This window comes from Lampetra fluviatilis, chromosome 3, assembly GCF_964198595.1.
Source record: "Lampetra fluviatilis chromosome 3, kcLamFluv1.1, whole genome shotgun sequence".
In the NCBI taxonomy this organism is placed as follows: domain Eukaryota; kingdom Metazoa; phylum Chordata; class Hyperoartia; order Petromyzontiformes; family Petromyzontidae; genus Lampetra; species Lampetra fluviatilis.
Window position 1 is genome coordinate 33772081 of NC_136277.1, and position 15231 is coordinate 33787311.

A 15231-nucleotide genomic window follows, 5' to 3' on the forward strand; every position below is an offset into this window, starting at 1 on the left:
CACCATCATCATCATCATCACCACCACCATCGTCATCATCATCACCACCACCACCATCATCATTATCATCATCACCACCACCATCATCTTCATCATCACCACCACCATCATCATCATCACCACCACCACCACCATCGTCATCATCACCATCACCACCACCATCATCATCATCACCACCATCATCATCATCACCACCACCACCACCACCATCATCACCACCACCACCACCACCATCATCACCACCACCACCACCACCATCATCGTCCCGTCGAGCCACATGTCCCTGCTGGTGCAAGGACTGACTCGACCACCGTCATGGACACGTGGAGTTGTCACCGCTGGCTCAGGGCCGGCGATGGAGATGAGCGCCGCACTATATTCGTTGGGAGGCAGGAGACAATCTGGTGGACGTCTGGGGACGTTACGCACGCCGCGTGACTGCGCACTGCTGGGACGACACATGGGGCATGCGTTTTTATGTGTTTACATTAATATTCTCATCAGGCCCCATTGCGTAAAGCCCAGTTCCCAACTCGAATTATCCACTCCATTTCTCTCTGTGTGTCTCTCTATTCACGTGTGATAAAAAGGGCCACTGACCGAAACGTCGCTCATCATATAATTGTTCCTTTTTTAAGGCCACACACAGAGTGTTGTTATTGGCGAATGTGTTGAGGTTTTTTTGTGTGCTTGTGCACCACTGTCAACAGCAGCAGCATCGCCAACTAATTAGGAATTTGATAGGGGAAGGAACTTTAAGATTCGTGAAAGAACATGCAACAGTGTTGTTGTTGATGCAACGCCTCAACCCGACTGAGAATACACGACACACACACCCACTCACGACAAAGACAAAAAACACCCGTATAGATATGTAGAATATTAGTGAGTGCATCTAAACTAACGCTCGGAGGGTACACTCAATGGAGTGGTGTGGACAGGACCAAGCCCGACCGCCTTTGTCTTCCGAGTTGCGAAACTTACACACCGCACCAGCGCACTCATTTGAGGCTGAGCCTACCTATGGGGGGGCCCAGGACAGGTTCATATATTCGTCACCGGTGTTGGCCGTGAGCGGGCGATGGAACTCGGGCCCGCCGGCTTAGTCGCGCTGCGCTCTCGCCGCCGATCAGCCCCCAGCACCCACGCGCACAGCGACACCAAGCGGCGCGCGGCACATCCTCTGACACGACTCACGGACACGCGCTCGAAATCTGGGGAGAGGGTGGTGTGGGGTAGGGGGCGTTCGTATAGAGATATTTTATGCTAATTACAATGGGGGAGAGGGGGGGCTGTGGGGTTGCGGGGGCCAGCGGGCGGGGATGGGGGAGGGGGGCTGTGGGTTGGCCACTTTCCGACCGCAGTGATTATAGACGGAGCCACAAAAACTCGAAAAAAAAGTAACGAACCCAGCGCCTCGCTAATGCACGGAGCTGGCGGCGGGGGACGCGGGGTGGGGTGGGGGGATGGAGGTGGGGAGCATAAGAGGGGGGGAAGGGGGGTCGTTAATTGAAGCAATTCAAAGGATTCCTCTCCTGTTCACGCACCCCGCCCCGCGAGGGTAAGGAGTTGGGGGGCGGTTAGGGGTTCGGGGGTGATGGTTAGGGCTAGGGGATAGGGACGGGGGTGGGGGCGGGGTTCGTCGCGTTAGAGCGCGGGATGGGGATGCTTAGAGTGCACGGAGTGAGTGGCGCGCGCCTGAGATGCAGCGCTCTGGAGGCGTGGGTTGGTGGATCACGCAGAGATCGGCGAAGCTCCCCAAACGCGCTGAGACTCAATGAGGTTTTCCCTAATACTGACCATAATCATACAGATCATAATTATTATGATCAGTATTTCGAATCAGTATTCGATGTATTTTTACATTCAAATCTCCAGTAATATGCACGATAAACACGCCGCTACAATCCGCGTATTACACCTTTGCATCGATTACTCGATGGCGCGTGTTTTGAGAACGTAAGAACCGATCCCAATGGACGGATGACCCCGTCGTCACGTCGATTCATCGGCACGCCAGGGAGGCCGCAGGCCGCACCCAGCAGTGTTCGTGTGCCCGCGGCGCCGATGCCCAGCAACGTCCGAGACATCTCTCGCAGACCTAAACTCGGAGCCTCGGCTCTCGGCCAACATCAGCAGAGTGCGCGACGGACGGACGGACACACGGACGAGTGGACAGACGCACGGACAGAGGGAGAGGGTAAACGGACGGAATGACGGAGAGAGATGGACGAGTATATTGGATGGACACAACGGACGGACAGATGGAAGAGATCTAAAGGCGAACTCGGACGGATGGATGGACGGACAAAGGGGCAGACAGACAGACAGACGGAGAGGCTGGAAGCGGACGGACAGACAACAGTGGCCGACGTGCAGATATACAAAGGGAATCCCAGATGGACAGAGATAGTTTGGGTCAGGGACGGCGTGATCTAAGCTACAGACTGCAGAAGTAAGCTTGTCTGGGGCAGGTGGTGGTGAGTTGCATGCGTACAGGTCGCATACCCCCCCCCCCGTACACATCCACCCCTCCCCCCACCGAGCCCCCACTCCCCCCCCCCTCACCCACCTCATCAAGCACCGCCGGCCACTTCCTCGCATCAGCATGAATAATGAAGGCGGGGACGCGACCAGCGCTGACGCGATCGATGCGTGGATGAGGCGGACGCGCCATTACCGAGCGCATCAACAATCGTGGCCGCCTCGAGATTCTTGTGGTCAGGCGCGATGCCGACTCGGGCCGAGGGGCTCGGCTAATGGAGCGCGGGTTGGCGCGGGTTCGGGTCGCGTGGCACAAGCCGGAGGACTCGAGGGGGGGGGGGGGGGTTGGGGGGGTACCGGGAAAGGCACGGGGCTCATTCGCGCAGCATGGATTCATTTTTCCAAACCGAATATTTAGCGGCTCGCTGGTAGGATAGAGCGCGTGGTGGCACAAGACACGTAGCCGCGCACAGAGGTATACTGGATGTGATGTGCCGGGCGGCTGCGGAAACATTTTGCGGGTCGCTAGTCTGTGCCACGTGACTAGTAGCCGCAGTCGTAGCGAGAAGGGGTATACTGGATGTGGGCTGCCGAGTGAAGCCACACAGGCCCGGCCGAAATGATGCTCTGGCTCACGCACTGCCCACACTTATTTAGGCAGGAAATCGTCCCTGCTCCTTTGGTGACGTCTGACCGATTGCTTGAGTCACGCGAGTTTGGCTTCGTTGTTGGGAGGCAATCGGAGAGACCCCGCGGAAAGCCCAACGTCGTGCCGCTTTGCACGAGGAGAGAGACACCCAGCACTGTCGTATCCTGGCCACACCTCGCAGGTCCACCGCCTACAGCACCTGGCAAGCCATGGTTGGCTGGCACCCATCCAAGCACGAACCAGGCTCAAGCCTGCTTGAAGTCGGGCGAATTAGTTTGAATTAGTCGCAGGAAATCAATGACATTTAATAAAATAATTGAACACAAAAGAGTCCCTTGCCACTTTTCAAAAGGTATTTTTGTTTCTCTACAAAATGGTTATCCAGATGGTGCTATCAGCGTTACGCCGAAGGATGAAGCATCGTCTCAGTTCTATCACAGAGCGGATCATCCCTTCGTGTTTAGAGAACGGCCCGCGGAAGCGGATATCACAGAGCTATCGTTTAAACGTAAAATAACGCTCTAGCCCGACCAGTAAATGAGCTCTCATGACCATTAAAAAAATCACCACATTTGTCCGAAAGGAAAACCGTGGATGGCGTTCGACCCTGGATAGTTGCCACCTGGCGTCGAGTCTGCGAGTGACTCTTTCCGCCACGAGGGGGCGATAGCAGCTCGGCGAACGCGCCTCACTCGGAGACTCGCGTGGGCCTGGCGCCCTTTCGCATGTACGTCGGTACAGGTGCGTATGTTGAACTTCCTTCGCACCGTACGTAGCCGACAGTGCTCATCGGAGGTTTCGCATCTCATCCGCGACACAAAGCTCAACGCTTTCCTCAATCACACCGTGGCCGTAAACAAAAAAAACACAACAGGCGACGTTTCGGACATAGAGAGGCCAGAGAGGTAGGGCTACAATTCTCGATGGGTTATGAATAAGGGCCGCTGCCCGAAACGTCGCCTACCTCACTGGCCCATGAACATGCTACGGAGAAGGGCCGTGTCTCAAACGTTGCCTATTTTATTTATAAATGTATACTCAACTATTTTTATTCAATAAACAATTTCTTATATTAGCAGGTACGGCCCACTGAGCTTGATAGCTCTTTTTCAAAAGCGACAAATGCTAGCCCAATGGAGTGGCTTATCATCATGCGGACATTTATAGCAGCCAAATACTCTAAACGAACATTTTAAATGTGGAGGGAACAAACGGAAAAAAAATCCGCGCAACCACGCAGAGAGAGAGAGACGCAAACTCCAAATATACAGCAGCAGGTGTCAGTGTCGGGATCGAAGCCACGACCTCCTGCATACCAGGCGAGGGAGTGAACATCTCGCAACCATGGCACCCATTATTAATAAAACTCCTAAAGGAGGGAACACGCCCGAGAGGACAGCCACCCCGAAGATGAAGCGACGAGCCTAGCTCATCATCGCCGGAGCGAGATGAATTGTTGCATCACGACGTGGTGAGCAACTGCCTTCATCCAGCAGTGGATAATAGATGGCAGCTGACGTGACGGATGAGGACCCTGTGCCAGGACAGGACACTGTCCATGAACTCGAACCGCTGACTTTCCATAAAGTGCTGGTACCAATTTTATCTACCCCCAGAGGGGTGACGATGCAAACCACTCAATAAGGAATTGGCCAAATATGCCAAAGCAGTAAGCCCTCCTCGACAGTTACCAGAGGTGTGGACTCGAGTCATGTGACTTGGACTCGAGTCAGACTCGAGTCATGAATTTGATGACTTGCGACTCGACTTGGACTTGCATAACAATGACTTTGTCCCACCTATGAGATGTGTCCTCGAGTCATGTGACTTGGACTCGAGTCAGACTCGAGTCATGAATTTGATGACTTGCGACTCGACTTGGACTTGCATAACAATGACTTTGTCCCACCTCTGACAGTTACTGGACCGGCTGGTTGTGCGCGTGAGTGGTGGGGTGAAGTGTGGGTACTCCCACCCATTGCAAGACGCCTGGCGAGCGTGGAAGATCAGGCCACGTGCCCTGCAGTGGGATCACCAGGGCCCCCCAAGGTGGAGCCCCCTTCCGCTAGCAGTGGCGTGAGCGAGCAATTGCAGGGCGGCGCCTTTAACCTCGCTAAAAGTCTCGAGACTCAGCGAGGCTTCCCTCTATAAATACGACTTTAGTCGTCGCAGCCCCTTTTGGTTAATTGATGGCTTTTCGATGGATGTTTTAATGGAGTTCTCTTTCGTTTTTACGATCAATGTAAGTCCATGCGGCAGGAGTGAGATGATGGATCGTGGCCGCCGCAGTAGCCCGAGTGATGGGTTCGACAGCGGCGGGGAAAACGTCCTCAGCCAGCAGTAGAGAGACCATGGCTCGCGATGCTGATGCAGTTTGTTGCGCAGTTTTATGTTTCGTGCATCGCCCACGCCCTCTCAAGAGGAATACCACGTCGTTTATAAGCAGCAAAGTCTGGGACAAGCGCGACTCGTCATACACGTCGGTCCAGAAAGTGCAAATGTTACTTAATTAAATTCGTCTGTTTTAGTATTATATTACACAATGGTAATTCCGTTAATACTAATAAAAATAAAATGCATATATCCATAATAGAGGTGTAATGGGTTACATCGCGCACATATAAATGTGTCGTTAAACCAGCCACCACCCGACACAGCCGATTAGTAAGGTTTGTCAAGTAACCAAAGCATGCCAACTAGTTACTAGTTCAGCACACCCGTGTGTTGGAGAGTAAACCCACATTTACAATTCGAGCACACATACATTTTAACAGACCATGATCTCGTCAAATCCTGCATGAATGTCTCCGCTGTCTCGCTCTTGGGGGCTGATTGACCATACTTCACCACGCTGGTCACTGCTGGTTGGCGAAGGAGGGAGCCCAAGACCGGTTCAGATATCACTCGTCGCTGATGCGAGCCCTGACCGAGAATCTAACTCAGGTGACCATGGTTCACCGAGCAATGCACTAACCGCCACGCCATTCTTCTCTCCACACAGCACCACGATCAAAACAACATCAATGACTATTCAAAGCGTCCTCCTGGCGGCGCTGGGCCAATGGTGAAAATTCAACATTACTATGGCGAGGTCCGTTCCTTAGCCAGGACGCACGTCAACAGTTATCACGCGCCACTGATGTCGACCGTGGACGGGAACTGAACTCAGGCTCCGGGGTTCACAACGCGCAATGAACCACTGCGCCACCGCTCCATACTTATTTCATTATTTACATCTCCCAGCATCTCTCTCTGCACACACACAGCACCTCACTCTACACACACACAGCTTCTCACTCTACACACACACAGCACCTCACTCTACACACACACAGCATCTCACTCTACACACACAGCCTCTCAATCTACACACACACACAGCACCTCACTCTACACACACACAGCTTCTCACTCTACACACACACACAGCACCTCACTCTACACACACACACAGCACCTCACTCTACACACACACACAGCACCTCACTCTACACACACACAGCATCTCACTCTACACACACACAGCACCTCACTCTACACACACACACATCACCTCACTCTACACACACACACAGTATCTCACTCTACACACATCCAGCACCTCACTCTACACACACACAGCCTCTCACTCTACACACACACACACACAGCACCACACTCTACACACACACACAGCACCTCACTCTACACACACACAGCACCTCACTCTACACACACACACACATCACTTCACTCTACACACACACACACACAGCACCACACTCTACACACACACACAGCACCTCACTCTACACACACATCCACCATCTCCCACTACACACACACACCATCTCATTCTACACACACACACAGCACCTCACTCTACACACACACAGAACCTCACTCTACACACACACCCACCATCTCCCACTACACACACACCATCTCACTCTACACACACACACACACATGATCTCACTCTACACACACACAGCACCTCACTCTACACACACACATCACCTCACTCTACATACACACACAGCACTTCACTCTACACACACACAGCATCTCACTCTACACACACAGCCTCTCAATCTACACACACACACACAGCACCTCACTCTGCACACACACAGCTTCTCACTCTACACACACACACAGCACCTCACTCTACACACACACACAGCACCTCACTCTACACACACACACAGCACCTCACTCTACACACACACACAGCATCTCACTCTACACACACACAGCACCTCACTCTACACACACACACATCACCTCACTCTACACACACACAGCATCTCACTCTACACACACACAGCACCTCACTCTACACACACACAGCACCTCACTCTACACACACACACAGCACCTCACTCTACACACACACACAGCATCTCACTCTACACACACACACAGCACCTCACTCTACACACACACACAGCACCTCACTCTACACACACACACAGCACCTCACTCTACACACACACAGCACCTCACTCTATACACACACACACAGCACCTCACTCTACACACACACACAGCACCTAACTCTACACACACACAGCGCCTCACTCTACACACACACACAGCACCTCACTCTACACACACACACAGTATCTCACTCTATACACACACACAGCATCTCCCACTATACACACACACAGAACCTCACTCTACACACACACAGCATCTCCCACTACACACACACACAGCAACTCACTCTAAACACACACAGCACCTCACTCTACACACACACACACAGCACCTCACACTATACACACACAGCATCTCACTCTACACACACACAGCATCTCACTCTACACACACACAGCACCTCACTCTACACACACACAGCACCTCACTCTACACACGCACACAGCACCTCACTCTACACACACACACATCACCTCACTCTACACACACACACAGCACCTCACTCTACACACACACACACAGAACCTCACTCTACACACACACAGCACCTCACTCTACACACACACACAGCACCTCACTCTACACACACACACAGCATCTCACTCTACACACACACAGCACCTCACTCTACACACACACAGCACCTCACTCTACACACACACACACAGCACCTCACTCTACACACACACACACAGCACCTCACTCTACACACACATACATCATCTCTCACACTCGGCATCTCTTACCATAATCTCGTAGCCAACATCTCGCACTCGAAGCGCATACCCCAGATCTTCCACCGACCCAGCATATCCCACCCATCGCCATCATCATCACCACCACCACACCCACCATGCCCCTAACCTCACCCATCACCACCCCAGCCACCCCTCCCCCCACACCCGCCCCCTACTCTCCCCTCTGCCCGCGGAGCCTCTGGCGTCTCTGATCATAGCGAGGAGCAGGAGTCAGGGACCGGGAGATCGCAAAGCCCCAGCGCCCTCGGGGCACCAAAGAAGCACGAAGAGCCCCTCGGGCGCAGAGAGCCCCTGAGACGCTCACTTCGGGGTCTCAGCCGAGGGACCCCCATCACTCGCACCCCGACCCCCCCCCCCCAACGCACCTGCTGTGCTGCACTGGGGATGAAGGGGGCAGCGCCTTGCACCCCCTCGTTTCGCTGACGGCCGCGCAGAGAGAGAGATCGTTCATTTGTAGTCGACGAAGCCGGGAAACTGGGTTTGATTCTGGATCTGCGTTTGACATTGAAGTGTGAATCTGGGCCTGGGTTGGAGCCAGGGTTAGGGTTTAGGGGGCTGGGCTCAGATGATCTAGGTCCAGTTCAAGTCTAGGTCTAATCTACATCTTGGGTTCGGGTTACGAATTAAGGAAAGAGGCTGGATTCGAGTCTATTTATTCGAGCCAGGGCTATCGGCTCTGATATTAGTAGTCTCGGTTCTTGGCTCGGCATCATCTCGGTATAAGACGTGGGAGGCAGGGTCATTAGTCTGGGTCCGAGTCACAGCCCACAGATCTTCGCTTCGAGACGGGGGGGGGGCTGCGTTCAAGGCAGAGAAGTCCGACTCCGCTCCAGCCCTCTCATCCCCCCGCCAACTGCGAGCGCGCCATGGAACGACCCCAGACGCGGAGCCACTCGCCGCTCCTCCGCCTCTGGCTGCTCGCCTGCTGCTGCTGCTGCTCCCTCCTCGTCGTTGTCGGGGCCGCATCCCCGCGGGGTTCCGCGCCGGCTCCCCTCGCCGGGAGCTGCCCCCGACTCTGCCGCTGCGACCTCGGCTCCATCTCCTGCACGGAGCGCGGCGCCATCACCGCGGTGCGACAGCTCGCGGACGCGTGGCGAGCAGTGGATGGAGACGCTGATCATGACGACGACGACGAGTACGATGGGGATGGGGGCGAAGAGGACCACTATGGCGAGAAGGAGGAGGAGGAGATGGAACGGGAGCAAGAGCGCTGGCGTCACGCAGACAACATCACGCGCATGTAAGAACCGGGCCGGGACGCGGACTCATACCCGCAAAATGTTACGGCGCACGTGTGAGCACGGCGATAGCTGTTCGCTAATGCGGCCGCTCACGTTGATTTACCCCCGTTGTGGGCCTCCTCTAGGTTGGCTCAGTGGTAAATTAATTCGGCTGCGCGGTGCGGTATTGTCCGGGAGAGACAAAGGCGGCCCGGGTGTGCCTCTTGGCCCCGTCAATCCTTGTTATTCTGAGCCTGCTTGACGCGAGTCATCACGTTCGCGCTCGGTGTAAATAATCTCCCAGCGAGAGAACACGTGCATCGTGATCACCATGTGGGCTGCATGCATTGGTGTCAATTCCTTCTCTGTAAATCCACTGTTGTACCGTACTTGCTATGCTTCTACGTCTATGCTCCCCCGCATTCACCGACCCGCACTGACCAGCCTGGCAAAGTATGGTCACGTGACCCCCACGACCTACAACGGGTCGCGAAATTCGTGTCCAGAAGTGGATGCGACCCACGAAAAGCGAGGGCCGCCTTTGCCTCCCCTCGCGCTAACGTTCACACATCGCATCAGTTACCAATTTAAGGTTGAGTGGATCTAGGGGAGGCACAAGTAACTCGGACAGGCAGGGAATCGAACTCAGGTGCGTGGTAACGCAATGTGTCGCGTGCCGTACCCGCCTTGAATAGGAGCTCGCTAACTGGACCTACAGTCTATAACGGCGTAGAGTCTTTGTATGGGGAGCAGTGTCGCAGTGATTAGCGCCGCTGGTGTAATGATATTGTATTGGTGCAATGGCTTTTGTGAGTGTTATGCAAGAGTTACAACTCAACATGCCGATGCCGTGACCAGTCGACTGTTGCCTCTCGATGGGCAACTCAAAGTCAATTTCCTGTTCAAATGCGCAATGATGCGGGGCTCATCTCGGCCCGAAGCGAGTGGTGTAAAGTCCACACTGGTTTGGCGGTGGGTGGAGGCGGGGTGAGTATATTCACAGGACAACGACCACTGAATTTTACCCACGAAGTGGTACGAATTTTATCGACCCCCAGAGGAATAAGCGGTGCTTGAGCCTACATTGTTCCACGCAAACATTGTCTGTTGGTGAAGTATGTCGGATTTTGACTGATGGGATGCGATAAATCTGCGGGTCGGGGCTGATGGGTAGAGGCGTCCGCCTGTCTTCCATCATCACGCAAATGTCGATGTACATTGGCGATTGTCGATGGATTCCAAAGACAAAGATCCCCCGTATAGCCTGAGCAGACTGTTGGGGCAAGCGCCGTTAGCGAGCACCAATGAAGGCCGACACGACACACGAGGGGGTGGGTGGCCAAGACCAGGACACGTTCAAATAATCGTCACTGGTGTTTTTGGCCATGAGCGAGAATCGAACTCGGGTCGCCAGGTCCGTCACGCATCGCGCGAAACCGCTGCACCACCGCTCCCCACCGGACCCCGTGCCGCCGTGCTACTCACACGTGCACACGAGGCCCTGGGGGTCCCGTCCATCGGCCTCTCGGCGGCGTTTACGCGGGGCAAACTCGGGACCGGTTTCGACCTTCTGGGTCTCATCAGCAATCGTCTATTCCCCTGCCACGACTAACAGCAGTGGCGAGCGCTCTATCTAAAGTTCTCCTGGCACTCACCCGAAGTCGACCCGGTCTAAACTGAATGGTCTCCTCTGCGCTCTTGTTGCTGCTGCTGCTCTTCCCGTTCAGAATAATCCACAACCAGACGGAGCTGGGAGAGCTGGCGGAGGGAGATCTGGGCAGGTTCCCTCACCTGCGGGAGCTGTGAGTGAGCGCGCAGACCCGGGGATTCACTCGCGAACACACGGGCGGACACAGACACACATAGCTGAGCTTTATACGGGGACACACTCACACACACATAAACACGAGGACAAATACCCCCACATGTAGCCTTACAACAGACTGCTAAGCGCTCTCGGCGAATACCTATGAAGGACGGCAAAGCACACGAGAGAGTGGGTTATCAACAGCACGCCCGGCCGCCTTTGTCTCCTCAGTACTGATGTGTATACACCGCACCAGATACTCATTTAAGGCTGAGTCGACTAAGAGGAGGATCAGGACTCGAACTCGGGACGCCGGATTCGTAGCACAGCACGCTAACCAATGCACTACCGTTCCCCATAGACACACCGGCACACATACGCATAGATAGACATACACACACACACATAGATACACACATTTTATACACACACACACAGATACACACATGTTATACATACACACACATATATACACACATTTTATACACACACACAGATACACACATTTTACACACACACACACATGGCATTATTTCAACGAGGTGTGTCTGGAAATCCGACCCGGGAAAATACTGTGCCACTCGGCACACCACATCCATTACTCACCTCGCCACGTTTCTCGCGAGTCAAGTGGCGTGTACCGTACTCCAGACTACCACACATCAGTCACGGCTGGATAGAGAGGGACACGTTGAGTATCTTGTACACGGAGGGATAGAGAGGGACACGTGGGTATCTCGTACACGGAGGGATAGAGAGGCACACGTGGGTGTCTTGTACACGGAGGGATAGAGAGGCACACGTGGGTGTCTTGTACACGGAGGGATAGAGAGGCACACGTGGGTGTCTTGTACACGGAGGGATAGAGAGGCACACGTGGGTATGTTGTACACGGAGGGATAGAGAGGGACACGTGGGTGTCTTGTACACGGAGGGATAGAGAGGCACACGTGGGTATGTTGTACACGGCCTATATCTGTAAGGGCTGTGTAGAGCTCTGTCGAAGTGGAGGCCGTTCCGCCAATAACGGCGTTAGAAATTGCAGAGCTGCGCCTTTGCCTTGTCTACACCGATCGTGGGCGATACGTAGGCTACACATTTATTGCGCGCACATGACATTCACAACCTCTACATGTAGACGTAGATCTCCCGTGCAGACTTAACAGACTGCTGGGGCAAGTGTGGCGAGCACCTATGAAGACCGCGGCACGGCACACGAGGGGCTGGGTGGCCAAGCACCACGGCCCGGCCGCCTTTGTCTCCCTAGCGGCGATCTTTACTAAACACGGCACCAGGCACTCACTTCAGACTGAGTCGACCTAGGGGAGGCCCAGCACCGGTTCAGATGAACGTCACTGGTGTCATCTTCTTGGTTCTTTCGGTAAAGTCACGTAGAAGGGAAATAATAAAATGATAAAAATAAAACATTAAACATTCGGCCACAACGCAAGCAGCCGTCCTCAGGTGAAGAACAGGTCTGTCAGAAAGACAGCGTCTGAATGAACACCACCAAGCTTGGCAGCGTATATACGTCACTGGTGTCGGTGGCCGTGAGCGGGGATCGAACTCTCGCGAACCGCGACGCGCACAGAGAGACACCCACGAGGCGAGAGGAGCACGCCACGCCGCTCACAACGCAACCAACACGGACTCGAACGCGCACACGCGCACAGCCAACCCCTCGGGAACTCACGGAAGTCTCTCGTAAGCGGAGAGAGTCGTGCGGTCGCAGAGAAGTCACACGGTGCACGCATCTCAACAACAATGATGATAATTATACAAAACAATCAAACATGACTCGAACCATTCGGTTAATTTGGTCAAATTGACGAGACAACAGCGATGGAGTTGTCGAGATGCAGGAGACCGCCGTGGATCTCCGCTCGTTCGGCACGGCCGCTTCCTCCGACGGAAATTGATTCCGTTACTAACCTATAAACTACTTTCATCATTACATTTTCTCAGGTAGGGCCCAACTGAGCTTCATCGCTCTTTTTCAGTAGCGACCTGGTTATCACCAGTGATAGGTCAACGAAGTGGCTTGTCACGTGGACATTTACTGCAGCCAGATAGTCTAAGCTCGTGTTTCTAAATGCCGAGGGCCCTGAGAAAAATTTACGCGATCACGGGGAGATAGACGCAAACTCCAAATATACAGCAGCAGCAGACGTCAGGGTCGGAATCGAACCCCCGACCTCCTGTATACCAGGTGAGGCAGTTAACATCTCCTAGCCACCGTGATGATGATGAGAGAGACACGCAAACTCCAAATACACAGCAGCAGACGTCAGGGTCGGAATCGAACCCCCGACCTCCTGTATACCAGGTGAGGCAGTTAACATCTCCTAGCCACCGTGATGATGATGAGAGAGACACGCAAACTCCAAATACACAGCAGCAGACGTCAGGGTCGGAATCGAACCCCCGACCTCCTGTATACCAGGCGAGGTAGTTAACATCTCATAGCCACCGTGATGATGATGAGAGAGAGACACGCAGACTCCAAATATACAGCAGCAGGCGTCAGGGTCGGAATCGAACCTCCGACCTCTTGTATACCAGGCGAGGTAGTTAACATCTCCTAGCCACCGTGATGATGATGAGAGAGACACGCAAACTCCAAATATACAGCAGACGTCAGGGTCGGAATCGAACCCCCGACCTCCTGTGTGCCAGGCAAGGCAGTTAACATCTCCTAGCCACCGTGATGATGAGAGAGACACGCAAACTCCAAATATACAGCAGACGTCAGGGTCGGAATCGAACCCCCGACCTCCTGTGTGCCAGGCGAGGCACTTAACATCTCCTAGCCACCGTGATGATGATGAGAGAGACACGCATACTCCAAATATACAGCAGACGTCAGGGTCGGAATCGAACCCCCGACCTCCTGTGTGCCAGGCGAGGCAGTTAACATCTCCTAGCCACCGTGATGATGAGAGAGAGAGACACGCAAACTCCAAATATACAGCAGACGTCAGGGCCAGAATCGAACCCACGACCTCCTGTACACCAGGCGAGGAAGTTAACATCTCCTAGCCACCGTGATGATGAGAGAGACACGCAAACTCTCTGTGTGACTCTCTGAGTGACTCTGTGTGTGACTCGCTGTGTGACTCTCTGAGTGACTCTCTGTGTGACTCTCTGTGTAACTCTCTGAGTGACTCTCTTAGTGACTCTCTGTGTGACTCTCTGAGTGACTCTCTGAGTGAGTCTCTGTGTGACTCTCTGAGTGACTCTCTGTGTGACTCTCTGTGTGACTCTCTGTGTGACTCTTTGAGTGAGTCTCTGAGTGACTCTCTGAGTGAGTCTCTGTGTGACTCTCTGAGTGAGTCTCTGTGTGACTCTCTGTGCGACTCTCTGTGCGACTCTCTGTGCGACTCTCTGTGTGACTCTCTGTGTGACTCTCTGTGTGACTCTCTGAGTGAGTCTCTGAGTGACTCTCTGTGTGACTCTCTGAGTGTCTCTCTGTGTGACTCTCTGAGTGACTCTCTGAGTGACTCTCTGAGTGAGTCTCTGAGTGACTCTCTGTGTGACTCTCTGTGTGACTCTCTGAGTGACTCTCTGTGTGACTCTCTGTGTGACTCTCTGTGTGACTCTCTGTATGACTCTCTGAGTGACTCTCTGTATGACTCTCTCGGAACATGTCAGACTCCGACTCCGTTTAAATCGTTGAATCGCTTGACGCTCACTCGATGGCTGCCTCTGTCATCCTATTACTGAGTCTCTCTCTCTCTCCTCGAATACGTCCACGACTCTCTCTCTCTCTGTCTGTGGCTGTCTCCGCTCCCCGTCAGATCCATCGTGGCTTCAGGACTGCGCTCCGTCTCCCCGAGAGCGTTCCAACTCAACACGGAGCTACAGAGCATGTGAGACTCATCCGACACT

At 53.8% G+C, this 15231-nt stretch overlaps 1 protein-coding gene across 1 annotated transcript in view; it reads left to right on the plus strand.

The window, feature by feature from the left end:
- The first annotated feature begins 8518 nt into the window (after positions 1 to 8518).
- The window catches only part of LOC144931044 (BDNF/NT-3 growth factors receptor-like), a 42302-nt gene continuing 35589 nt past the window's right edge, over positions 8519 to 15231 (plus strand). Inside the window, exons 1-3 of the mRNA XM_078854938.1 lie at positions 8519 to 9556; positions 11264 to 11338; positions 15141 to 15212. Coding sequence (XP_078711064.1) covers positions 9183 to 9556; positions 11264 to 11338; positions 15141 to 15212 — 521 coding nt within the window. The 5' untranslated portion in view covers positions 8519 to 9182. The remainder of the gene's footprint in view (positions 9557 to 11263; positions 11339 to 15140; positions 15213 to 15231) is intronic.